Source organism: Phasianus colchicus, chromosome 1, assembly GCF_987193195.1.
Source record: "Phasianus colchicus chromosome 1, bPhaCol1.hap1.1, whole genome shotgun sequence".
In the NCBI taxonomy this organism is placed as follows: domain Eukaryota; kingdom Metazoa; phylum Chordata; class Aves; order Galliformes; family Phasianidae; genus Phasianus; species Phasianus colchicus.
In genome coordinates, this window is record NC_143436.1 from 53,578,227 (window position 1) to 53,605,278 (window position 27,052).

General features: G+C 39.5%; 1 protein-coding gene across 3 annotated transcripts in view; it reads left to right on the plus strand.

The window, feature by feature from the left end:
- Positions 1 to 27,052, plus strand: part of LARGE1 (LARGE xylosyl- and glucuronyltransferase 1) — a 276,217-nt gene that overhangs the window by 217,858 nt on the left and 31,307 nt on the right. For all 3 annotated transcript variants that reach the window (XM_090143138.1, XM_031600072.2, XM_090143139.1), the window contains 3 exons: positions 11,439 to 11,551; positions 13,043 to 13,168; positions 23,062 to 23,217. In XM_090143138.1, coding sequence (XP_089999264.1) covers positions 11,439 to 11,551; positions 13,043 to 13,168; positions 23,062 to 23,217 — 395 coding nt within the window. The remainder of the gene's footprint in view (positions 1 to 11,438; positions 11,552 to 13,042; positions 13,169 to 23,061; positions 23,218 to 27,052) is intronic.

Here is a 27,052-nt window from a genome sequence, read left to right on the forward strand (position 1 = left end):
AGCAATGTCAAGGCAAAAAAGGTAACACATCACCTACTCAGATTCAAACTGTATCCGTTTATTAGATTATTCCTTCTTTAAGATACTGTGAGTTCATTCAGTAAGTGCTGTTATCAGTACAAAGCATACTTGTATGCATATGCTTTATAATGCACAAAAATGCATTTGATGTACAGTATCAAACACATTATTATACAGGCAGTAGTTTAGGAAGTGACAACATACCGTTGCTGCTAGGTGCAAGAGGAAATCTCATCTGTTTCTGTCGATGGTGGGAATCTAAAATGATAATTCAGATTTTGAAGACCACATCCTGATTGTTGTTGTCTATATAGTCTGTGGCTTACACTTAAAAATAAGCTATCTAAAAGCTGACTACCTTCAAAGAATAGCTTGTTTTTCAGTCTAACGGTTTCTAAAGCATGTGATATACTGAGAACTTGTTTACAGCATGCTTGACATTTCTGAAACGTGGGTCAATATGTATTTGATTTTGAAAATGGTGTCTCTTGTTTGAGAGGCCTGTCCACGTAATGATGGCATTGCTGTGATTGAATTAGTCTTCTGTTCATTACATTCTCTGAGATACATCCTCTGCTTCTTGGCAATTGAGTCCACCAATCAGGCCCTTTTTAAAAACACTTTTGTTTGAAATAGTGACAACTTTCATCTCCTAAGAAACCTACGATAAATAAACAACAGCATTCAATCTATACCAGATTCTAGTTTCCATTATGCTGAAGTAAATAAAACGTATATACTTTTAGGTGATTAAATGATCTAAGTTTGGGGCTTTTTCCTGGTCTGACCCAAATTCATTATGTATATTTCTGTGTAATGTGTGTAAATATATACATGTACTATCACAAGCTAATCCATTTAAGGAATATTTTTGAAACATTGTACTTTTAGCTTGATGGGGACAATTCTTTATGTGAACACACATAGCCTGATGAGCAAGTATGTTGTCCAGCACTCTGAAATGCCCTGTCTTTATTGTAGAGAGACCATCACTAGCTGATGAAATTTAAATGTAAGATCTGCACATAAAAGCTTAGTAGAGGAGCCTAAACTGAGAACAAAGTCTTCTATTACATAGTGGGAGAACCCCATACAGATGCATAGTATTAGTAAAACCAGTACTTTTCTTCTGAAGCGCGAGTTCACTTTCTCATAAAATTGTGTAAAGGCTGTTCGTTTCTGTAGATACAGAAACAGAGGTTTTAACCGAAGAGGCATTACAGTTGGACTCCATCTTTGGATTCTTAATGAGTAGTGTGGTGCTTGTCACAGAAAGTAGCAGGGTAACTAAGATATCTTTCTACGCTCGTGTAGAGGGAGTGCCAACAAAAAAAGAGGTGAATGTGGTTGGAGTCAGATCACTCTGCTAGTGGCTACAGGCTACAGAAATTGGTATGCTTTAACCATTTTAGCAATTAAGCAAGCTAGCTTCAGGACAAATCCATACTTTAAAATCTTCAGTATGTGAAGAAATCAAGTGACTTTATTTGCAGATGTTCCAAGGAAAAAAAGAGTGCAAAATTGAGTTAACTGTAAGATTTTAGAAGCATCAGATCATTTGTTTCTTTTCATCCTTGTCCTTCTTCTGTCTCTCTGTCCAGCCACATTTTGGCTTTAATTTTTCTTGCTTTAGGTCCTCAACCTGTCTTTGTTAAGGCAGGCTTGGGGGAGAATAGGAGCACTGCAATACACTGTGCAAACAGATTGTTCTCAAGGCCTTAGCAGAGGTGGTGAAAAGAGAAGCTTTCCCAGGTAGGATCGTAGAATCACAGGCAACTTGGATCAAGCAGGATCCTTTGCAGCAAGGTCTCATTACTGGCTCTTGTTCTACTTGCTATCCAGCAGGACTCCTGGGACTTCTGGAGCTTCTGTCCTCTTAGCCTGCAGCCCATGCTATCCATTCAGGAAGAATCCTGTACAGGATTTTTTGTTAAACTGTATGAAATTTGGCTTAGGCTTTACATACTGCCTGTCAAGGTCCCTCTGAATACCAGCCCTGCTTCCAGGCTATTGACCACTGCCTCCAATTTGGTACCATGAGTGAATTTGTTTAAGATGCGTTTGGTCTCATCTCCAGCTCATTAATCAATGTGTTAAACAATATCAGGTCCAGTATCAACTCTTGTGGAATACTACTTGCAACTGGTCATCACCAGTTGAATGTTTTATTGCTGAACACAACCCTATAGGCTTGGAATCCCACTTAATTTCTACTCAGCTTGTAGTCTGCCTATCCAAACCGTACTTCACCACTTTGGTTATGTGCATGTTAAAAAGCTCTGCATTCATTTTCTCTTTAAACTAATGCATTGCTGTACCTCTGTTGTGAACCTAATCCTGTCTCTCTTCTGTTGGAATTGAAATGATAGGACAAGAAGAATGAGCTGCAGCTGACCTTTAGGTGAAATCATTGCATTAAAGTACATTGTGTTTCCTCTTTTTTTTTAAAAAAAAAAAAAGCTCTGGTTAATCTTAGCAGCATGTTCATTCTGTGCTGCTGCTTTCCTTCCCCTAATCCAGTTCTTAGGACATTTTATTCATCCCAAATCTAATCCAGTTAATAAAATGTCCATTAAGAGAAAAAATATGATTGCTTTTGAATGCAAAATCCCAAATTCGTTGTCATCTAACTGAATGAATAACTAAGAGGCTGTTCAGACCAGGAGCCACATTTCTACCTCCTGCTCAGAACACCTGACCAAGGATAGAGTGAACTGTTGACCACGGAAGGTTGAAAGTGGTTCTTTGTCATTGTACCCATCCCTATAATTACGCTTGTGGACTGTTGTTAATATTAGAAGCCAGCCACGATAATTATCACTTGTGCAGGGTACATTCTTCCTCTTTACATAGCCCAAAGCAGAAACGCTGTAAAATTTTTGACATTGCAACCAGTGTTAAATATGACGCTTTGGAGAGGTATCTCATATATGCTTTAAAGGTAGATGATTTGTTGGTGGGCAGTCCAAGATCAGCTTTGGAAGATGTTATTGCTTTCATCAGAAAAAACGCTTGCAAATATCTTCAGTTTTTAGTCATGGAAATAAACATTCTGTGTGATCCCATTTTCCAAACATGTCTACACGTAACTGTAATGCTCGCTCTCACTTCTGTGTTTTGATGTAATGACACGTAGAGTCACACAGAAAAAAATGGGAGATACATGAAAATCAATCCAGGATGGATAATCAGCTGAACATTAGCTTCAGGTGTGATACAGTTGTCAATATACTTGTTGTGAACTCTGAACAGGGACATTTCAAATACAAATACAAGATTTTTTATTTTTTTTTTTTAATTGAGCACAGGCTTTTTCTTCTTACATACTGAATGTCTGCGCTGCCAGGTCATTTAGCTCCTTAGTTCACTCTTCAGTCTTCTCTTTCTGATCATCTGCAGGGTACAGAAATTAGTTGACACCCTGTCTCTTAGGTACCAATCTGACTTCCTTCACGAAAAGAATAAATACTGAGTGTAATTTGGTTCTAGTTCACTCCAGGGAATATTTTTTGTAGGTTGAATGGATAGGTTGAATGGATACACTGTGTTTGGCTCCTGTTTCTAGCCCATCAACACTGCATCAGAAGACTTCACGCTAATACGCCCACATGCCCTGGTGCCACATTCACCAATCCATGTAACAGAGACCCTCAGTTCAATGCTAAAAACTCCAATCTAGAAAACTGTAACATGGTTCTCACATTATGTAGGACACTGGGAAATGCAGACACAAAAAAACAGTTATGTCTAAGAGCTGAAGGAATGGGAGCTAGATCTTTAAAGACAAGGTCATATGAATGTAGCCAGCTTTCTCTGAAAGACCTTGACTCTGAACACTGTGTGTGCATACACTCCATAGTTCTTGATCTTGAAGCGAATGTATTTTAAAATGTAGATTTAGCCACTTGTCCCAACTTAATCCCCACAAGTCAAAGAGGGATACTTATAAATTAACAAAGTTCAAAGTAAATTTTGGAAAACTTATGGCTCCAGGAGCTCATATGGGAGAGAGTCAAGGGATAGCTGTATCATAACTTATTAGTATCTGCAGGAAAAAAAGGACATTTGCTAATAGTGGGCTTGCCAATTCAGCACAGGTTCAGCAAGATCAAATGGCTGCAAGATTGAAGACATGTTCAAATTAGAAATCAAGGATGTATCTTTCATCAGAATAATTATGCACTGGAATAAGTTGTCATAGTTTGTGACAGATTATCCATTATTGGAAATTTTAAATCAAGACTGAATGCTTTTCTAGAAGTTATGTTCTAATTAAAGTACAAATTGATTATGAAAAATCCTGTGGTCTCTGTGTGTAATAGCTAAGAATTATCCTTTCCAACTTCATCACTGAAATATGTATTTAAATAAGATTTTTTTTCCTCTTGATTGAAGTCACCTAAACACCCAAGCAAATGAAATCACAGGTAATCTGCAGTGTGAGAGCCTACTGCAATTTTAATACTGGAGAGAGGAAAAGTTCTTCAAAACTTTGTAAAAGTTTTCCACATTTCTCCCATGTAATTTTTTTTTTTAGGTCTCAGAAGTCAAAGTGCTTTATGTAAGATGTATATCTGACCATTATCCTGTTAGCTTTTGGAACCTCCATCACAACCCCCTGATATGCAAAGAGATACACACTGAGTCGCTGTTAGGTGATTCTTCCACATGGCAGTGATGTGAGATTCTTACATCCTTGGACAGCTGTCCAGTGTTCCATGTAAATTGATTGTTGCCCTTGTGCTGCAGCATAGCAAAGCTGAAACCTCCCTCCCCTCTTCTTTCACTCATCTGATGTTAAGATGTATGAGCTGAGGTTTACAACTTCTGGATTTTTTCTGAACAAAAGCTGAGCCAATCATTTTTAAAATTGTATTTAATGTGTGTATTATTATTATGGGTTGTTGTTTGTTTGTTTGTTTTTTCCCTCTTGGAAACCATATCTCTGGTTTACCAACTGAGAAGTCCGTGGAATTTTTGCTATCCACTGCCTTTATAACATAACCTCTGCACCCTATATGCTCAAAAAGGGTAGAAACTTAAAAGCTGTAAGAAAAGTGTAGTGCTTTCTAAAGCCCATATGAGGAGCTTCATCGCAGGTGGTTATCATCTACTACTCCTTGCATGAGGTTCAGAAAACATGTGGAAACAAGGAAGGTGATATCATTGCTGTCATCCATAAGGTACAAATCAGACAGAGTAGATGACAACTCTTCCTTCCCTTTTTGGTTTTGCTGATATTTGTCCTTTTGCCAGCCATCCTATATTCTCTTCTAAAATTTAGGAAAAGTTGATCAGCAGTTTGTGCATGGAAAATGTATGACTTTGCACAGCACTGGCTCTGTGCAAAAGAAGGCTGGTAAGTTTACAGAGCTTACATATCTGTATCATATTGCTCAGCAAGAGTAACATCTACACAATAAGGAAACATTCAGAGAACAGGAAACATTCAGGAAATCCTGAGCTGTAGTCAGTAGCTCTGTAAGAAGGTAGGATTGTGCTGCAGTATATCCTACATCTTCACTCTGCCTAAGGAAAAGCATCATACTTTGGAAAAAGGGGAAAAGCAAAAAATAAATTAAAAAAAAAAAAACGTATTCCATTTCATTAAGTGGTCATCAGGAAGTATAAAAAAAATGTTTATAATGCTTCAAGAGGAACCAGTTCCCAACAGAGTGAGTGCACTAAATTTCCAAATCCACTTTACCACAGCTTCGCTTTCAATACTTGTGCTAAGAAAACAAGGGCTATTGCATTCTGTCACCAAGCCCAGAGGGACACTCACTTTCCATTTCAAAACTGCTTCTCAACCCTGTTCTGTTTTCTGAGAGAAAAGTCCAAATGTGGAGTCAGTGTTTATTCTCAATTAACGTGTTGTGTATTGCTGCAAGTTTTTATTAGATGTGAAAGGCTTTCTTTGAGAATAAGGCTGATGCACATAAGTGCTTATTAAGTTACGTGGTAGGGTACCATAAAATTGTGATAAGAATGACAGTTCTTTGGTCATTCTGTGTTAAAAGATACAGACATAAACTGTAGTTTTATTATGGCTACTCAAATTATGAGCAGCAGTTAGATAAATTGTACAGAAATTAACATAATCTGTTATTTCTACCTTAAGTAGTTAAGTAGTGATTTTCATCCAGACAGAGACTTAAAATGAAAGTTTAGAAGCATGTGCAGTTACCATTATAGTACCTATTTACGCTGAAATATGTGGAATTAGAGCTTCAATTTCATTTTTAATCTCTAGCAGGTATAAACTTGTGTTTTTGTATTTATTCTTGATACTGAATAGAATGCAAAGGTTACCAATCAGTGGTGTAGAGGATTGACCCAGTGTATTGTAAATCTAGTCCTTAGCAAAACTGGTACTTTGGACCTTAATCCAGCAAAGATTTAGTCATATTGCTAGCATTGCACCCTGTGGCCACTTCCAACGATTTCAGGTACAGTAAACCATAATTAAAAGAACAAGAGGTAATGGCTTTAAGTTGCACCAGAGGAGATTCAGGCTGGATATTAGGAACAGTTTCTTCTCTGAAAGAGTGGTTGCAGTGGCACAGGCTGCTCAGGGAGGTGATGGATTCACCATCTCTGGAGGTGTTCCAGAACTGTGTGGATGTGGTACTGAGGACATGGTCAGTGGGCATGGTGGGGGTGGGCTAAGAGTTGGACTGGGTGATCATGGTGCTCTTTTTTCTAAACTGAATGATTATAGGATTCTGTGATTCTACTTGCTGGTTTACTAAGGAATTGGCACTGTTACAGCTCTTCATATGGGATGGCAGAAATGCAAGCCTCTTACTTACCACCTAAAGTTGAACTGCGTGGTACCAAATGTATTTCATATTATGTGGCAGCTTGCTGTTGTTTGTACTGCCTTAAATCTCTGGAATAGTTCATGTTGTAAATTTCCATAATGTCAGCCCTATCTAACATTATTTCTTGAATAGTCTAAGTCTTAGTACCTTGGTGTACTGTCTTTGGTATGCTGGTTAGAAGTTGCAAAATCCTAGTAATCATTCTAAAACTCACTGATGCTTTATATTTTAGAAGCAACAATGTACTGTTGTCTACCTGCTATCTAGATGGTTCACTATTTAGGCACAGTTGTGAGATGAATGTTAAAAGCATTACAAGGACAAACTGCTATGCTGCTCACTCAATATGGCATTGCCTAAACAACTCACAGAAATATCCTGTTCCACCTGAAAGAAATGGGCAAGGCAGTGCTCACAGATTTCTTAGTTGCTATAATCCTTTTCTCCCTACAACAGTGAGTATTTTCTCAGCCACTTTAAAATGGCCATTTTAATAAATTGATTGCATCTGAAAGCTTGTCAGGTTTCACTGTAACCTCTATGAGTGATTCTGCTCTATCTTAAAACATTGTTTATTACTTCTTACTCTACTGTAAATTCCTTTTTTGTGTTCCTGAAGCGAGAGGTGAGGCTGGTTGAGAGCACTTCAAGGGAAATTGTTGATGTTTCTGAAAACTTTCAATTTACTGGTCGGGAAAAATAAAATGAAACATTTTGTCCTGGAGGAGATTAAGACAGACACACATACGCACATACACACACACACACACAAAAGAAGCATGGAAGCACGCGGGGAAATGGTTGCATGGTCATAGCATTGGAGAAACAAAAAAATTGATTCCAAATAAATTAGGAAAGGACAGAAAAATCAGTTGATGCCAAAACTTTGGTTAAGCACAAAGTAAAACATTTGATTTTCCATTCATTTCCAACAAGTTTTTTAATTTGTATTGCTATTGAAGGGAAGAATATTTTAGAATGAGTTGTTTCACATATGTGTAAAATAAAAAAATGTAGTATTTTCAAAATGACATGTTTCAGTCCAAAGATGTTCATGCAGAAGTTTTGCCCTGTTGTGTCCACATCATTCACCAGATTCCCTTTTTCAGTTTAAGGTTGTTTAGTGTTTTTTTTTCTATTGTGTGTCCTGAAAATACCTTTTCGAAGTAACTCCATTTTTTGTTTATTTTAGAGATTCAGAATCTGTCATGTTTTGGTAGTTCAAACAAAATCTCATCAAGATGGGGAAGAAAATGTCATTCAAGTAAAAACTGAACATGTAGATGTCTTCCACATGTTTAGTGTTAATGCATTTTTTTCGAGAGCTCTTTGAGTCATTTGCACCTCTGCGTATGCCTGAAGTATTTCCTCTTGATCAGGAATATGGGGTGTTCTGTGACCAAACAGTTTGTTTCATACTCATGAGACATTTGGTTTTTCTGTGTATTTGCTGCCAAGCTTTCCCTTTGTTTTTCTTAGGTAGGTTAGGGCAGGAGAATGCTGCACTCATCAAAAGATGTGAAGTCCCTGTGCCTGGGGCCAGATGTTCATAAAATATTCCTTTGATTTTTTTTTTCCCTCCTGTCTCTTCCCCCCAGTCCAGCAGCCGAGAGTAAGTCCCTTTTCCCCTTATGTTCAGCAGCATGTCAACTTGAATTTAGTCTGAGATTTCAGTCAATTTGACTCTCAGAGTAGGGACTCCTGAGGCAAATATTTCCCTTTCCATGTTTCATGCACTTTGCCTGCACAGTAATTGCACAGATTGGAGTTAGTTCATTTGCTACATTTGCTTTTGGTAACAGAACAATATAGAAGTAAAACTGGTGTGCTCTGTTCTGAAGAAAAGGTACTTTTCCCTTTGCATGAACAATTTAAAAGTTTCCAGCACACCTGTTTTTTCCTTTCAGTTGCACTTATTAATTTGGGTGAACAGTATGAAATTTCCTTTTCGGAAAACAATTATCTTATTCTCACTAGTGCTAATGAGTAAATATCTAAACGTGCTACAAGTATTCACCTGTAGTTACTTTTACAACAGCAGTAAATTAGAATTCTATAGTGCAAGAAGCCCAGAACAGAGAGTGCACAAAGGTGTTACAGCCAGACTTTCAGATGAATTAAAATAGAAATGACATCCAAATTAGTCCGGACAATGGACCATTTAAAGCTTGTGTATATTTTCAATACCCCAATTGCATCGTGATTTAATACATCCTCTCTTACATATATTCCAGTTTTCCACCCCATCTGCTTCTTTTTTTCTCAGCTGCTCCTGTGATAGCCCCTCAGGACAGCATAATCTCTTTTGCTGCGGCACCATTATCTGCTGTTGGAGTAAGAGTGGAAGATTTAAAAAAAAAAAATTAAAAATGGAGAATACTGCACATATTAAAATAGTTCTCCTTTTGTTCCCCAGATTGATGACTGATAGAAGTTGAGAAAAAAAACTGTTAACAAAAGAGTGTTTTATTGTTCATAAAATACAAAAACTATTACACTATAGTTAACTGAATCTTACAATTATTATTTATTTTCCTTTGTTATATTTCACTGTTGAAACAAAGTTGGCAGTTTTTGCTAACTGGAAAAAATACACTGCCAGAGAGGAGCTTATCCCACTTAGTTTATTGCTGCAGTGCAAGGAGTCTGCTTCACACTGATCTGGAATTGCAGACAATGCACAGTGGCTCTCCTAGAAACTAATTCCTGCACATTGCACGTTCCAAATAGGCTTCAGTTATGCTGGAGAGATGACAGACACATTGGCAGGAATGCATTACAGCATGTTCTGACAATATGTCCTTTTCCAATCCAACAGCTGGAAGTAGGAAGGTTGACTGAAGCTGAAAGGGGATCCCTCCAGTTGTTCCAGCACCTTTGGGAATCAGGTGGATTCGATAGGAAAAAGAACTAAAATAGACCACAAATTTCACTGCTAGAAGAGGTTTTCTTTTTGTTCATAATAGTATCACTTTTACTATGAAAGAATTTGCTATGCCATAGTAACTGAAGGCAGAAATGAACCAGAACCTCTTTTGTTCCAGTGCAGAATCATTCCATGTGTATTTGCTAATCTCTGTTTAGTCTAGTTTTTAAGGACTGGAAGTGAAGTAATGCATTTTATCTGCCATTTTTATGTTATTCCACCACAAAGGATTTATGAGATTTTTTTCTTAAATATTCAGACTACATTTCCAGTCTCATTCTCATCACTTTTAGTTTTATCATCTTAGATTCCCTCGGGCAGCTTTTCCTAGTGCCTGCTTTTTGGCATTTCTTATTCTTCTGATTTTTTTTTTTTTTTGGTTTTTTTTTTTTTTTTTTTTTTTTTTGTTATTTTTTTGAAAGACCTCTGGTTTCACATCACTTGCAGATGTCGTTGCTGTTCTGTTCACTCCTTCCTTCCATTAATGAAGATGTGGAACAGCACAGGGCCTATCATTGCTCCTACTAGGTAGTTCCTGTCAACCTGATAGGCCACTGAACTCTTTCTCCATGGCCCTTCAGCTCATTCACCGTGACAGTGCTCTTATCTAAGTCTTTCTGAATTAATTTTTCAAGTAAGATTTTCTGAGGCTGTGTAGGAAATGTTTTGCTGATGCTTCAGTCCAGTTTCATGGCTTCTGCCGTTTTCCTTTTTTCCACACAAGGGATTCTGTCCAAGCAAAAAACAACTAAGCCAGCTCAAATGCATTTTGAGCTATCAGTCTTCCCCTTTCAGGTGTAACTTTGCAATTTGTTGCTCCTTGCTGCCTTAACAATAAGCATTCTCAAAGGCTAGCTTGCAGTGTACATTGTTTACCACGATAAAGGCCAGATTTCACCCCACACTCGTCAAGTAAAATGTTGTATATGAATGACAATTTGCCTCAGCATAATCTTGGTTTCAGGCCAAGTAGGAACTCATTTAAACAAAGGGATTTTGTGAGAAACAGATCTCTGGTCAGTGTGAAGATGGCAGAAATGAGCTCATACTAGATAAATCAGAATTTCTTCTACCTACTCCCTGGCAGGTGGTGATTTCACAGAATACCCTCTTAAAGCCTGTAGCTTCTCAGATCAAGTGGGGAGTATCACTTCTCACTGAAGGGATGTTCATTTCTTTTTTTTTTTTTTTGTACAGTACTGTCTAATTCCCTTTGGAATGACAAAGCTAGCATGAAGTTAACGTCCATCGTGTGAATCACCTATACAGGTTCATTTTGTCGGGAGTAGTCCCAGTGCTAATTACATCATAATGAAATCAGGCTTTAGCAGTTAAGAAGACTGATAGAAATATGGCATCCTTCTCTCATTCCTCTCACATTTCATTACTCTGGCTACTTTGTCTTCTAAAAGTCTGTGTAACCTAGTGTTTCTTTGTACGCCATTTCTCTGCTGCCTCAAGGATTCAGGATAACTTTTCCTTAATTATGTATTGAAGAATTTTTTTAGTTCTGTGTTGGTATAGAGTGAAATCTGTAGTCTGCACAGATAGAACCCTGCTCTTGTCCTTGTTTCAACTGCCATGAGGAGCACATACATAGATGGGAATGGCTTTGACTAGAGTATGGTATCCTGTCCTCTTCTGTTCTCTGCACTGTTTTCCTTCAGGGGTTATCCTGCTCCTTCTGGATAAGTTACGGAAGATGAAATGGGAGCAGATGTGGAGACTCACAGCCGAGAGGGAGTTAATGAGCATGCTGTCCACTTCACTGGCTGACCAGGTGAGTGGGGCATTGCAAAGTGGTGGTGTGACCATAGCTACTCCATGGGTTGTTGTTGAAGGTATAAAGGGGGCAGGAGATGAGGTATGGGAAAAGGAGAGAAAAGTATTGTGCCTGCAGTCACCATTTGTTGAATGACTGTTCCGGGGAAAATGTGGAGGAGAAGAATAGAGATTTACTCATAAGATTTCTCATACTATAGTGACATTTTTACCTCCTGTGCACCGATGATTCATAAGATGGACAATTGGGGTTTTCAAGCTTTAATTTTCCTTTCTTCTTTGACGTAAAACCCTCCAGACATTAGAAGCCCAGACATACTATGTCTTTTCCTACTGGTTTTGTCTAAGCAGATTGTAGTTCTGATAGTCTCTAGATATTTCTTTACTGTTTCTGGCAGATGAATCCCATAGGTCTTTAATGTACTCCTGGCCATAACACCCCTGTGAAGGAAAAAGTGCTGCTGTCACCCTGCCATAAATGAGAAGCTGAGGCTGAGAGAAGAAATAGTGCACCTACACACAGAAATGCATATTTACTCTCTTTGTGATTCCTGCCAACTCCAGATATTAAATCCAGAAGCCCTGTTAATGTAGTACTGGACCTGTACCAATAAGTCCCGCTCAGCAGCTTGAATATATTAACTCAATAAGCGTCATATTTAGATATTTCTACTGCTTCTGAGCTACATCTGGCTCGTGATCAGTCACTGCTAAGTGGGCATGGAGCTTATTGTACACACAGAGATGTATGTATGTTTACAGTATCCCTACAGGTTGATCAGAAAAAGCTAGTGAAGTTCATGCAAATGATTCCTGTGATTTCGTTGTGTTTCCAGTCAGGTCCTGTATCACTAATACCTGTATAGCTAATATGTGTTTGGGGCTGAATTTCGCAGAATGGACCAAGGTTGTTTATGTCCCAACCTAATGCTTAACTACAAGATTGCCACTGTGCCTTTTCTTCTCCAGCTGGATAGCTGCATAAAGTGGTCCTTTTGGCACAGGCTATTTTGCAGGTCTTTCCTACATGCCTTTTCAGTTAAATACCTGGAATAGTTGTTGCAACAATAAAGGATTAGCTAAAATCCCACATAATAATTCTTATTGAATCAGTGACACCTCCAGGATCATTTTCATTCCCTTTATGTGATACAGTATTCACTAAAAGCCAGCAGTTTGACATTTACTGTGTATTACACTCCCTAGTGACTAGAAGAGGAGCCATGTCTCTTGCTTGCAGTACACAGTACATGTTCTGAAAACTTTGCTGGAGTCCAGAGAGAGCTTGTTCCTCTAGTTCAGATCTACCTGTCACCCCCTAGGTTGATAACATGTTTCAAGGAAACAGAATCATGAAGCAGGTTTTACAGAGCTCAGCTCACGACCACTTGCATTTCTGTCTGTGTGGGGGAGAAAGTCAGTTCAGAGGGAACAACCACCTTACTGCAGAAACAACATACACAACTGTTTCTTGGTTTCTTTCTACTAGGATATCTTCAATGCAGTCATCAAACAAAACCCCTTCCTTGTCTACCAGCTTCCATGTTTCTGGAATGTGCAGCTGTCTGATCACACCCGTTCCGAGCAGTGCTACAGAGATGTGTCTGACCTGAAGGTATGTTTTACAAGAGTTTGAATGGGTGGGATTGTTCAGAATATAGAATAAAGAACACCACTGTGATGGAAAGACAAAGCTCCTTTCACGGAAGGGAAACAAGAATATGCATCTTAGGAAGGTATCCAAACAAGGACGGTAATTGTCACCATAGCTTTGTGAGTTTTGACTGCTAGAAAAGTAAAGGTTGGATGCTACTTCAGGGTTTTGCAAGTTGTAGAGTGATCACTCCACACCCTGTGGAGTGATAGCAGAAGTGTTCAATATGAACACCAGATACTGGATGAATATAGAGGAGCAATCTCCCTGGACACACTAATTCTAAAAGCTGGACTTTCCAAGAGACAAAAGATATACACTGTGGTGTAATTGGCCTATTAAAGATGGTTGTTACTGTTTGAGTTTCATAGATAAAGCTTGAGATTGAGTTTCATAGATAAAGTCAATCATCTATTATTGTATGGCCCACAGAAGACAGCTTTTAAAATTAGATTGGTGTACTAATCAGTAAATGTTTTATGATAGATCTTTGTAGGTCAGGATTGACATAGAGACTTGAAGCTTTGTGATCTAATGCCTTGTAACAAGATGCTGGTCGAAATCCTAGTCCTGTTCAGAATCATGTATGGGAGCAACTGCCAGGTGTATAACATCAGTTGCTTGAAACTACAGAAGAGAGATGTGTTGGCAGTGAAAACGTTTTCTGAAAGATCTGTTTGAGAAAAATGCACTTCCTTTGTGGGAGATGAACAGTATTTTTCTGTGAATTAGGGTCTTATATTAAATAATATAATTATCTGTGACAGCCAGAGTGGGGTTCAGTACCAGGTTAAGAGGCATACGTTTACATTAGAAAAAGATATTGACACTAATTACTAAGGCATGGTTCAATTGCTTAATACAGTTTGAGTCACCATTGATATTCTTCCATCTCTGTGGGACTGGCAGATACAGCACAGGCCTACAGGAGACATAAGTCCTTCTGGCAAAGCAGCTGTTAGACAGGCAGGATAATCATAAGGTGCTTCTGTGTTACTAGACATCTGTATGGAGGCAGTTGAACTGTGCTATCCATCAAGGTTGTTCGAGAGTGCTTCAGTTCACCTCGAAGTAGCCATCTGATGATTAATGAAGCAAATCACTCTTTAGACTTCAGTGATTGTACTGACTAATTCCCATCAGCTGTGGGACATCCAACTCACATGTAACACTTACATGAAATCTTTTAACAAAAGTATCTTAAAAATAAATTGAATCCTTTCTTCATTATTAAGAAAATTGTTTACCAATACAGTTTAGGCTTGGTTGTTTATTTACTGTATTTATTTATTATACCACACTATCAGTTCCATTGCAGCATAGGCAGTGAAGTCTAAGATGCAAAATATCCTCCACTGGCCTGCGTTACTTAACTCAGCAAGGGGTGTAGACACACAAGCAATTTCTTCAGCTGAATTGAACTTATTCACACCATTGAAATTAGTCATATCCCGTAAGTGCTGTGCTGAATTGAGGCTGAAATTCTTTGCTTCAGGAGAGAGGCAGAGCCTTTTGTAACGTATGCAAGCCCCACTGATTTCAGTGAAGCTCTCCCTATACTCAGCTGTTACAAAAGTGGCCATCAGTCAGTACTGTTAAGCTGTGATACATATTTTTTTATGGTATGAAGAACTTTAAAGTTGTGAATTTGCATTATGAAATTTAATAGATTTCTAGTTCTAAAACAAATTGGGCTGTTTTGGTATGCAGTCTTCTCAAATAAACAACAAATGTCTTTAGTCCATGTTAGAAAATGTGCTTTTAATATCAGCAAATTTAATCAGTTTCCACAGTATTGAATCTAAATAGCATGACACAATGTATTTGGCACATCTTGTATTTCACGGTAAGACTGGAGTTGAAAACAAGGTATGAAAAACCTCCAGAGGGAGAGGAAGAGAAAGACAGATTGTAAAGTTTGTACTTGAGGATTAAGAAGGATAGCATAGGAAGGACGGAAATGCAGGGAGAGGTTTATATTCTAAGGCAAAACTGGCCCAGTCAAGTATTCTTCAGTCAGATCAGGCCCTATTCTTCATGTCAGACTGAAAAGGCACTGATTTAATTCCATCTGGTCTCAAAGCCCATGGGATTCAAGGATTTGTCTCCTGCACACAACATTGTGTTAAATAAACTTAGACCCCCAGGGCTGGCTCTTCAAGTGTACACACGCTTCTTTGCTGCTACACAAACCAGGCTGGCCAGCATGCTTTTTAAAGGTCCGTGAAGCACTTGGACATTTCATAGTGTATAAAGAGAATTCCAGTCATTTTTTTTCTTTCTTTTAAGATAGTCTTCATTATGCTGAATCAGTATCAATTTTAACATTTTTTTTAAATTCTCTTATGTTCGAGAAGGTCAGATGTTTGACTACTGCTGAAGTCTACTTTCTTGCTGCAGTTTGGCAGCGTATACAAATCTGGGAGGACTTGCATATGGAAGTCTTTCAGAGGAGGCATAAGAGGAACAGAAATTGCTAATCAAGTTTTGCATTGTTAGCAATGACTAATTTTAAATCCATCTAAACCAACATTGAAATAAGACCACTTTAGTATTTTTGTTTGTCTAAATGCTTACTTACCTCCTTTGTCACACTGTATAGTGCTTGACAGCATACTGTATACAAACAGGCTGAAATCTGTGGGCTTTGTTCTTCTGTCTGTCACAGAAAGAACCACAACTTATGTGAAAAAAAAGGAATTATGCATTTAGAAACGTTCCTTTCTTCGTTCTGAGGGCAGGCACCTGTTTGAAGTTGCTTTGCTTCAGTGCGTGGCAACCCTTCCCACAGCAGGGGATTGGAACTAGGTGATCTTTGAGGGCCCTTCTAACCCAAGTCATTCTATGATTGTATGAATAGAAAACAAGAGGAGGTTAAGAATAAGCAGATGTCCTTTAATTCTTCTTGCCATGCAAGCCAGCTTCAGTCTCTGAAGGTCAGAGATGTCTGGTTTTGCATGGCATTTGTTGCACCTTGGGAGAAACACTTCAGAGTTGCTATTGAAGACTGGCCAAAAGATACGTGTAGGCATCCACTGTCAATCTTACCTCATTTATCTCAGCTCCTCACTTGGTCTGCAGTAGCCCACAGTGCCAATGGACAAACATGTGCACTGCTGGCCAGCAGCGATCTGTCCGGAACTGAGTTTCATTTATGCATTACTTTTTCTGGATTGGCCCATCTTTGCTTTCCTTTTTGATTAATAGTTTTTTTCCTGTCTGTAAGGAAATCTCAATTACTGTGATTTGGCACAAACCAAATAGCAAGAAAAATCCTATGAAAGACAGTAATGAATTGTGATGCCTCTGACAATGAATCATGACCTCATTGAATGAGTCAGTCATCAAGTCTGGTTGTCAAGGATACAGATGCAGATACACACACATAATGGGGTAATTCGCAATCACAAAAATTGGAGGCTGGGAGTATATCAAATTATTAGAATTTACTCCCTACAAGATAGGTAAGTGCTTTAAATCCTGTTGATTGCTTTTGAAGACAGCTTTAAACACAACTGATACTGAATTAGCAGGTAGATATAAAATTAACCTCATAAATGCCCCTCTCTGAAAGTATTTCATACGATTTACTGTGCCTTTCCCAGGTACCTATGCTGTATTAGAGCAACTTTATGACATTGCCTACAAAACTTTACACAGCTTCTTGCCCATAACCCAAATACATCACTTCTGATCTGCCTCAAACATGACCTATTGCACCTCCCTATGTTCCAGTCCCTGAGCCACCCCCCATGCTGTCCAAGCACCTCAGCACTGATCTGCAGCAGCTCTGGCATTCTGCTGTCTTGCACCTTTTAAAGCCAGGCAAGAAAGAGCTACACTGAGAAGAGCAAAGGGCCAAAAGGTGTAAACAGCCATCCCTTGTATGAACACTGTGGTCAGTAGGGTGATTCTGCTCTGCCAAACAAGGAGCACTGACATATTGTGGAAGTACGTTTAAGGTGTTGCTGCTGTCAGGAGGCCTCTTATTAGGCGTCGTTATAGGAGTTGGAGAGCTGCAAACCCTTTGAGGACAAACTGAGAATTCTGAAAACTATAATGCAAGAATAGTGCTTCTCAGGCAGCTTAGGTAGCAAGCCAGGAGGCAAAAAGTAATCCCTGGGACCATGGAAAGCAAATCAGACAGGACAGGGATTTGAATCCCACGTCTGAAAGCAATGCCTACATCTCTGGGTTGCTGCTCAAAAATGAGTCTCTTGTACTTCTGTACTTCGGATATATCACTTTGGAAACCTCTGAAATCTCCCTGATGACATTTCTTTAAAGCATTTGACACTGTGAAAATATTATGTTGGATTTTTTTTGTGTTCTTTTTTTGTTTTGTTTTTGTTTTTTGTTTTTTTAATAAAATGTTCGTTTCTGATAAAAACACAGTTTAACATTTCCACGCATCTCTTCTCCAGGCATTGGTTTAATAGGTATTGCTTGTTTGTAGTGTGGCTTGGGGCACATTCAAACAAAACTTTTCAACAGTATGTACCTGAAACAAAAACCTATTGAGACAATATTACAGTGACATATATAAGTGGCTGTACTATGCAGAATTGCTTATCACTTGTGATGATTTCAGTGGGAACTGTCTGGCTGCCTAAAAAAAGAATCTAGTTTTTGAGCAGGAAAGCCATCCATCTACAGAAATCTCTTTTACTTATTTACCTAAATAGCGATGTGCTTATGGGCTTAATTAATATCTGTTCAGCACTTTGCAAAAATAAACCTCTTCAGGCTTAAATTTAGGCTTAATTTATTCTTACTTTTCCCCCTTCAGCCTGGAAGGTAGGTACAAAGCTGGGGAAGGGCAGAGAAGGATATCTTGTATTCTCTGATGTCCTAAGAGCTGAAGTAGAGTATCAAGATCTGTCTTTGGGTAAAAAAATGGAAGGGATTGTGGTTAAGGAAACATTTGGCCAAATATTTCTTTTGTAGATAGAAGATCCTATGAGGGAAAAATGGATAAAGAACATTATAGAAATAATGTTACATTGAAGCTTATATTCTAGTGCTTTGAACGTCAAATTGGAAAAGTTTAATGTCTCCAAAGAGAATAACGTGTCTGGAGAGTAAGGAATTTTGCTGGGATTTCTTTTTTCAGTATATTTCAGTGCAGATAACTGACCTTGGAGCCTTCTCCTGTACTCTGTCAGTGCATAATACCCCTAGTTATTTTCCATCTCAGATCCCACTGGCAGTCTGTGAGACAGCAATTGCATCATCATTTGAATGCTTTGAGTCAGAACCTGGTAAATAAATGGGAACTACCAGTTCAGCTTTGTGTTTTTCACTAGGTAACAAATAGATGGAAGTATTCCAGAGTCTGGCTAAGTGAAATCAGTGAATGGTAACAGTTGTTGATTAACTAGTATTATATGAATGGAAATGTAGATAGTGCCAAGTTGCTTAATGACAACTAACCAAGTGTTAAATAGATGCGGAACTTTAAGCTCTGATCTCTCAGTACTTAAATAGCTAAATGAAGATTAAAGAGTATATTTTTCTTAGTTTCCAGAGGCCTTGATAAGGGTAGGAAGGATGCATGGTCCGCCCAGGGATAATGGCAGGGGCATTTCACATGTTCCAGGTGCAGTTTCTTCTGTAAGCCAACAGAGGTTTGGAATAGCTTAGAAACTAAGAGAGAAATCAGAAGAAGAAATAAATGCAGCATTACTGTGTTATTTGGTCTTAGAAAGGGGATGTTGTAGTAATGAGATTTTTAGTTTCTAGATTCACTTTCCCTTTTTAATGTTGGGATAACACTTACTCAGTCTGCAAATAAAGTGGATTCCTAGTTCGATTCTTTTTCTTCTGATTTCCCTGTAGTCTCTTTCAAACTGATTTTTTTTTTCTTCAATCAATTCACTGTTTCCTGATGTAAAGTTTCTAACGTAACAACCTCAGCTTTACCTGAGCAGGCTGTTGTCTTCATCATGTCACTGATGCCTGTGACAGCCCAACCAAGGATGTCTTGGCCTGTACAACTTGTGGTGTGGCTGATTGTATGGTAGACCAAACCTGACGGCTACATACGGAGCTCAAGGTTATTTTGGGAGCTAACAGCAAAAAAAAAAAAAAGAAAGAAAGAAAGAAAGAACATGGCCTTCAAATGTATTATTATATATCAATAGTTAAGAATCTTATTACCTTCTGAAACCTGCTGTTCTTTTCATGCTTTCATATAAGACATAATGTTTCTCTAATTAGGTTACATTTGAGTAGTAGCCTGCTCTTTTACTAAACTTGTTTTCTGGTTTTTCTACCTCAGGTCATCCAGATGGTTGCATAGTTCCTTCATGTTCTTTAGCTGCATTGACATATTCTGTCTTTCTTGATTAAAAAATCTGCTTTTCTAGGCAGTCATCAGCTCCATTCAGCTTCCTTCAGTTCACTCCAAGCTCCCCTGACATCTGTACACATGCGACATCCTGACACTTTTCAAATCTGATCAGATCTGAACCACCAGCTAGGCCCCTGACACTTAGCAGATTTTGCACACGCAACAGACTTGGAAGCAGAGCAGCGAACAGACTCTGCACTGACAACTGTGATTGTCTGGCTTTGACATCATCCCCCACGCAACTTGGTAGAGGCATCAACACTGGAACTTGGCTATGATTTGACATGGTATGTAGTGATGGGAAATGTGTGCAGCACTGGGGAGCCTGTCCCAGAACATGAGGGCCGCTCCGAAAGTAATCCCTCCTATGTTTTGATGTTGGCCCATGGTTCCAGAGGCGCATGTTGGTGGTATGGCAGTAGAGGCTGAACCTTTCCAACAATATTCCGTTACATTTTGTTGCCACGTGACAGATGGCAGCTGAGGGGCAGTCTGACAGAATGGTGTCTGACAGGGAAATCCATATGGAGCAAAGGTGTATCATTGAATCCCTCCATGGGGAAAAAAATGGCATCCACTGATATTCATCGATGCTTGCTGAATGTTTATGGGGATCAAACAGTGGATGAGAGCACAGTGAGGGGTGAGTGGTGCGTTTCAGAAGTGGCAGCAGTGACAGTGGTCACCTCCACTTGTGCAGATTGTTACAAGCGAGGCATGCAGGCTCTTGTTCATCGCCAGTGAAAATGCATGGTGGTGGCTGTTGAAAACTAGTGTTTTGTAACTGAGAATTTGTTCTGTCAAATAGCGTTATTGTGCTCTTTGTACCTGTTGTAGTTTCCATAGAAATAAATAGGAGGTGTTACTTTTCAGAGTTACCTATGTAGTTATTGAGTTTATCATCATTAGCTCTTTCTGTGCTCTCAATCCCTGGTGGGAGTGGTTGGAGAGCTCAACAGGGCCATAGGGTGCTCATGAAGACACCCCAAAGAAAACTCTTATAAACTGTAAGTTTAAAAGGGAGAATAGACCAAAGATTATCTTAGCAAGCATTTTAGTTCCATTTTCTAGCTTTTCAGTGTTATTTGATCAATTCCTGAAGAAGTGCAAGTTACCAGCAGACTGACGATTTCCTTCAAGGTTTGTTCGAAAAAGTGAATCCTAGTATTGTGCAAAACTAGCAGCCCTTTAGGTACATTCAGTCCTATGCTTACATTTGCCTGTTTCCCTACCCTGAGGTAGGATTCAGTCACTGAGATTTTTTGCATACGTTCTGTGTGTTTTGCTACATTTAAATATTGAATATTTAAAGTTCTTTTCAAAGAAGAAAGGTTTTGAACATCTGTCACCATGACTTTATGCCTTATCCCAGCCACGCTAGATAAAGCTCCTTTTGTTTCTGTATTGTTCTGTATTGTTCACAAACACTGCAGCAAAGTAGTTGACAATTAAGGTACAATTTTGAGTGTACATGCAAATGTAAAAGTAGCAAAGAACATAACATTACCTGAGAAAAATATCTATACCAAGTACATTTTGTCCAAATTTACGGTGTTGATGCATTGGTGGTAGGTGGATGGTTGGACTAGATGATCTTAGAGATCTATTCCAACCTTAATTATTCTATGATTCTATGATCATGATCTTGATTGAACATGTTCCTAAAATAGAATAAATTGATGTGCCTGTTTCTGAAACAGTGTTGTTTCCCTGTCATTTCCTTTCTGTTACTATATGTACTGCATCCTAATAGCTTCAGTAGTGAAATCCTAGGAAGGGATAAAGCTTTCCACATTGGAAAAAAATTTCATTTGTGTTGGCTGTACAGAGGAAAGCGCTGTGAGTTGGTTTTCTTTGTGTTACAAATACTCAGTAGAGAGGCTCTTATTTGCTGAAGTTAGTGCAGGCAGAATTCAGGTGACGTCCTGTTCTTTCCTCCTGCGGATCGCTCATTCAGAAGCAGAAAGAGTGTTTTAAGAGGGCTCCCTGCTCCTGCCGAGCTGTTTTGCTGACACTGAGGGGAGCGTGCTCACCTGCTTGGGGCTGCTCTGTGCTTCTGTGCCCACTGCCTCCCACAGCTGCGATGCACAGAGCAGAGATGACCACCCCGCAGCTCTGTGGCTGTGTGAGTGGTGCGGTGCCTCCATGCAATTAACTTAATGCGTTCAGAGAACCTCCAGAACTCCTCACTTGGAAATGTTCCCAAGGGAGATGGGTTTTTTTAATCTCTTTAGAAGTCATAGGAATAAAACTGAGTACAAAGCACTTGCTTGGGGTTTTTTTTGTGGGTTTTGTTTTGTTTTGTTGTGTGGTTGTTTTTTTTTTTATAGAGGCTGCCTAAAATACAGCCTCTATAAAACGAAATCATTCCTTCAAGGTACTTTTGGCTCCTTCGTAGTTTTTCCTTAGGGCCCCATTCTTGTTCACACTGTCAGAGCGCACTGCAAAGTCGCCTGGTTGTAAATGGGAATTGGATCCTTTATGTCAGCATTAGAGTTAAAACTAGGCCAGTGTAAGAGTCATCTCCCATTAAAAGAGCTTAAATACATGCTGGAAATAGGAATTCCAAGAGTGAAGCATTGCACTGCACCACTGTATTATATGATGCAACTGAGATCAGCCTTGTTTAAATGAAGCAGTGGCAAGAAGGAAATCAGATTAGATTCAGTCCTTTTTGAAGGGTGTACATGCATTCAGCAATTCATCTGAGGCTTTTTCTCCTCAGTACCTAATGACAGAAGAGCTTACCTGACCTTAAACAGTGAATCAATCAGTCATATGGAAATCTGAGATTAATATTTAATACCAAAATCCACGTGTCCCTGTTCAAAGAGGCTCTTTCCTGTCAGGTTTGTGGTAGACCTGTGGCAGAGTTCATGCCATGCTGCATCACAACCTACAGCTGTACCCCAACTCATTTGTACAGGTTGTCCTATGGAGAGTTCAAAAGCGAATCATCAAAATGTGGTAAAGCCTTCATGCAGAAAAGACATTGTGGCTGAGGGAACGGGGATTTTTCAGTCTGGTGAAAAGGAGGCTCAGGGGAGATCTTTTTGCTCTCTACAGTGACGTGAAAGGAGGTTGTAGAGAGATGTGGGTTGGCCTCTTCTCCCAGGGAACAGTGATAGGATGAGAAGGAATAACCTAAAGTTGTTCCAGGGGAGGTTCAATTTGGATATTAGGAACAATTTCTTCTCAGGAGTGGTGCAGCATAGGCACAGGCTGCCTGGGGAGGTTGTGGAGTCACTCTCCCTGGAGGTATTCAAGAAACATGTGGATGTGACACTGAGAGACATGGTCTAGACTAGTATCAGGCATGACTAGATGGTTGGACTAGATGATTTTTGTGGTCTTTCCAACCTTAATGATTGTATGATTCTGTGATGTAGTTTTGGGGTTGTTCTTTGATTTTAAGTGGGCTCTAAACTAAACGCACAAAAACCATGGGCAGTGCCAATTTGTATTCTAACAGCAGGCCGCGTTTTCTCTTTTTCCTCCTGAGGTGATTCACTGGAACTCACCAAAGAAGCTGCGAGTGAAAAACAAGCACGTGGAGTTTTTCCGCAACCTCTACCTGACATTCCTGGAATACGACGGGAACTTGCTGAGACGGGAACTCTTTGGCTGTCCCAGCGAGGCAGATGTTAACAGTGAAAACGTAAGTGGCACACTGAGGGCTTGAAAGTTGTAAAGAGAGTTTCATACCTAGCACAAGCTACATGAAAATCTGGAGAATTGGCTGTGTAGGTAGGGACTCGGGAGAATTGAGGTCAGTGCTCAGATTCCAAGAGTGATGCTGTGCAAATCATTTAATCTCTCTGTGCCTCAGTCCCTTCCCCGTAAAACTGTGGTATTAATCTTGCCTTTCCTCTATTGTTTTTGTTTTGGTGGTATTTTTGGCTGCCTTTTTTTTTTTTTAATCCCCATCAAAGCTAAGTTCACAAATTGAAAATGAGAATTTGGGCTCTTAATTCCATTAGGCAATTCTGCAAATCTCATCCTTAGACCTAAAACTTTCCAAGAGAAAGGATTGTTTCTTGCTGTGTTTGTTCAGCGTAAGACAATGTTGACTTTGGCTAGTAGATACTAATGCACAAATAATGAAGAGAAAATGAAAATATCAGGACTGCTGGGTTAGGTCTATGAGTTTTTGCGGTACTGTAAATTGTAGAATGAGTTAATACTTCAGGGTACACATAGGCAGTGAATTCTTTCTGCCCCAACTCCAAAGCACAGCAGCACTTAAGTGTATCTGCATAAAATTTGCAATCAGAACCTTTCAGATGAAACAAATCCTTTGAAAATGGTTGAAATCAAGGATGTTTACATACAGATGTTCTTAAGTATGTGTGTGCCTTAGTACATATAGTTCCAGTATAAGAAACTGTTGTTTGAAACACTTATACACAGATGCATATGAACTCCTTATGTATAATGTGGTCTGTGGAGATTTCTAGACCAAGTATCAATTTTGACTGTGTAGCCTAAAAGGAAATCCAAAAAAAAACTGTATCATTTTGTATAATCTTAAAGGAAAAAAAAAATACACAATTATCTAAAAAGTTAAAAATTCTCTATATAAAAATCAATAAAGCAAAGTCAGTATCATGTACGCATTAGCAGTTCAGAGATAAGAAGCGATGTAGAATCATTGAAGCTCCATTTTGCCTGTGACCACAGGAGAAGCCAGCCCTAGTTTTCTGTCTGTAGCACTCAGAGATTGGATGCATCTATTTTAGCCCAAGGCAAGGCTTCCCAGATACTCATTCAGCCTTCCCACAGTCATCTGAAAGAGGTGGGGAAATGATGAAAAACTGGAGATAAACATTAACTCAAGGAGACTGAAGCAGACAAAAGAGAGAAAGTGCACAGCAAGAGTGAAAACATACGGAGAAAGAAAATCCTCTGCAAGAGTGAGAGGCTTTTAGAGAATCAAGTGAACTGAATGTAATAAAAGATCACTAAGAGGCTGATGGCCAGAGACATCAGGATACAATAGATAGAGTAGGGGGTTGGAAAAGGGGAGCGAGACGTTGAGAATAAAGACAATGAAACAAAACACATCTTCATCATGTTTTAAGTATGCAGGTTAAAATTATTCTGAATTTGCAGTTGTGTGTGTTAGAAGAGCAGGAATTCAGTCACAGATTTGTTGCTGTATTTTCCAGAACTCTGTAAGTTCTTAAATGTAGAATCATAGAATGGCTTACGTTGGAAGGGCCCTAAAAGTCACCCAGTATCAACCCCTCTGTCATGGGTAAGGCTGCCACCCACCAGATCAGGCTGCCCAAGGCCCCATCCAACTGAACCTTGAACACCTAAATTTCCCCTCTTTTACTTCAAAGCCATTCCCCATTGCCTTATTGCTTTCTGTTCAAAATGTCAATTCCCCTCCTGCTTATAAGCTTCCATCAAGTACTGGCTTTTTAGGCTGCAAGTGCACACTACTGGGACATGTCCAGCTTTTTATCCACCAGAACCTCCAAGTTCTTCTCCACAGGGCTGCTCTCAATGAGCTTGCACTTGGCTTTGTTGAAAATCATTAGGTTCGCAAGGATCCATGTCTCAAGTTTTCCAGATCCCTCTGGATGGCATCCTTTCCTTCTATTGTGTCAACTGCACCATTCAGTTTGATGTCATCTGCAGATTTGCAGAGGATGCACTCAATCCCAATGTCTTTGATAAAGATGTGGAAGTGCACTGTTCCCAGGATGGATCCCTGGGGAACACGACTCATGACCGGCCTCCAGCTGGACGTATAGCCTTTGAGCACAGCCCTTTGGCTGCAACCATCCAACCAATCTTTATCCACTGAACAGTCCACCCTTCAAACCCATGTTTCTCCAATTTAGAGATAAGGATGTGGTGCAGGACCTTGTCAATGACCTTGCAGAAGTCCAGGTAGATAACATCAGTTGCCCTTCCTTTGTCCACCAATGCTGTTGCCCCATCATAAAAGGCCACCAGATTGGTCAGGCACTATCTGCCCTTGGTGAAACTGTGCTGGCTTTCTTGGATAACCTCCTTATTTCCCTTGTGCCTTAACATCTCTTCCAGGATGATCTGCTTCGTGACCTTCCCAGGCACAAACATGAGGCTCATGGCCTGCAGTTCTCGGGGTTTTTCTTCTCCCTTTTTTGAAAATGGGAGTGATATTTCCCTTTTTCCAGTGGCCAGAATCTTCACCTGACAGCCAGGACTGGTATGGTGGAGAGCAGTTTGGCAACCACATCAGCCAGCTCCCTCAGGACCCTGGGATGCATATCATCAGGCTCCGTAGACTTGTACACACTCAGTCTCATGAGGTAGTCTCAGACTTCCTCCGCTCTTACAGTGGAAGGTATTTTGCTCTCCCGACTCCTGCCTGGAGGTTCAGGTGTATGAGAGATACAAGAAGCCTGACTGCCACTGAAGACTGAGGCAAAGAGGTCATTGTGTACCGTAGCCTTCTCTATGTGAATTGTAACCAGTTCTCTCTTCTCATTTATCGGGGGATTACACAGTACTTGGTCTGTCTCTTCTGACCAGTATATCTACAGAGTCCCTTCTCATTATTTTACACATCCCTCACCAAGTTTATTTCTGTCTGCACCTTGGCTTTCCTGATCCCATCTCTGCATGTCCAGACAGTATCGCTGTATTCTTTCCAGGACACCCACCCCTGCTTCCACTTCATTCCAGATGACAAGTTGTTGAGGAGCAATGCACACTGAATGTAAGTTCTTGCTGCTGGAAATGGCTGTTACAAAAGTTCAAAAATGGCTCATTTTACTGAACTTGTGTTTGGTTGACAGACACTGGAAATGACTAACTCTTCAATCCTGTTTCTTATTCAAGACAAGTAGAACGCAATATGGTGTATGGTATGGCTTCTGTCTGAATAGGAAATGTAATTCATTCTTCCTCTTATAAATTAAAAAAAAAAAAAAAAGAGGATACTGGAAAAGATTGAGCTAGACGTACAAAAATATACGAGTCCTAACTTGCCAAGAGACACCAAAAAGTTAACAGCCTTCTATCAAAACAATGAGATATAGAAAATACCTAACTTTGGATAGCTTAAGAATAGTCACTTAGGAGAATACGTTGTTTTTAATCAGTTGCCCTTGATGTAAGCCCAGCTCAAAACTTGTCAATTTCGTTTTTTTTTTTTTTGTAGAATACAAAAAGCAAGTTTTGACTTTGATGTTATGAGACCCTAAGAACAGGATTATCATGAAAACTTCTCTCTCCCCCTCTCTCACTCTGCTGTAGCACACACAGTGTCACAGGAGTCCTATTAAAATACAGTGCATTCCCATGATGTATGGCAGGACAGTGTTCAGACAAAGAGCATCATGTAAGGTGAGCAGGGAGCCACTGTTTGTCATTCCTCGTGGAACAAGGACTAGGGGACATGAAGTGGAAATAGCAAGTAGCAGGTTCAAAACAAAGCAAGGTATTTCACCCAAGATGCAATGAAGCTTTGAACAGGAAGTAATGTTGCTAAAAAT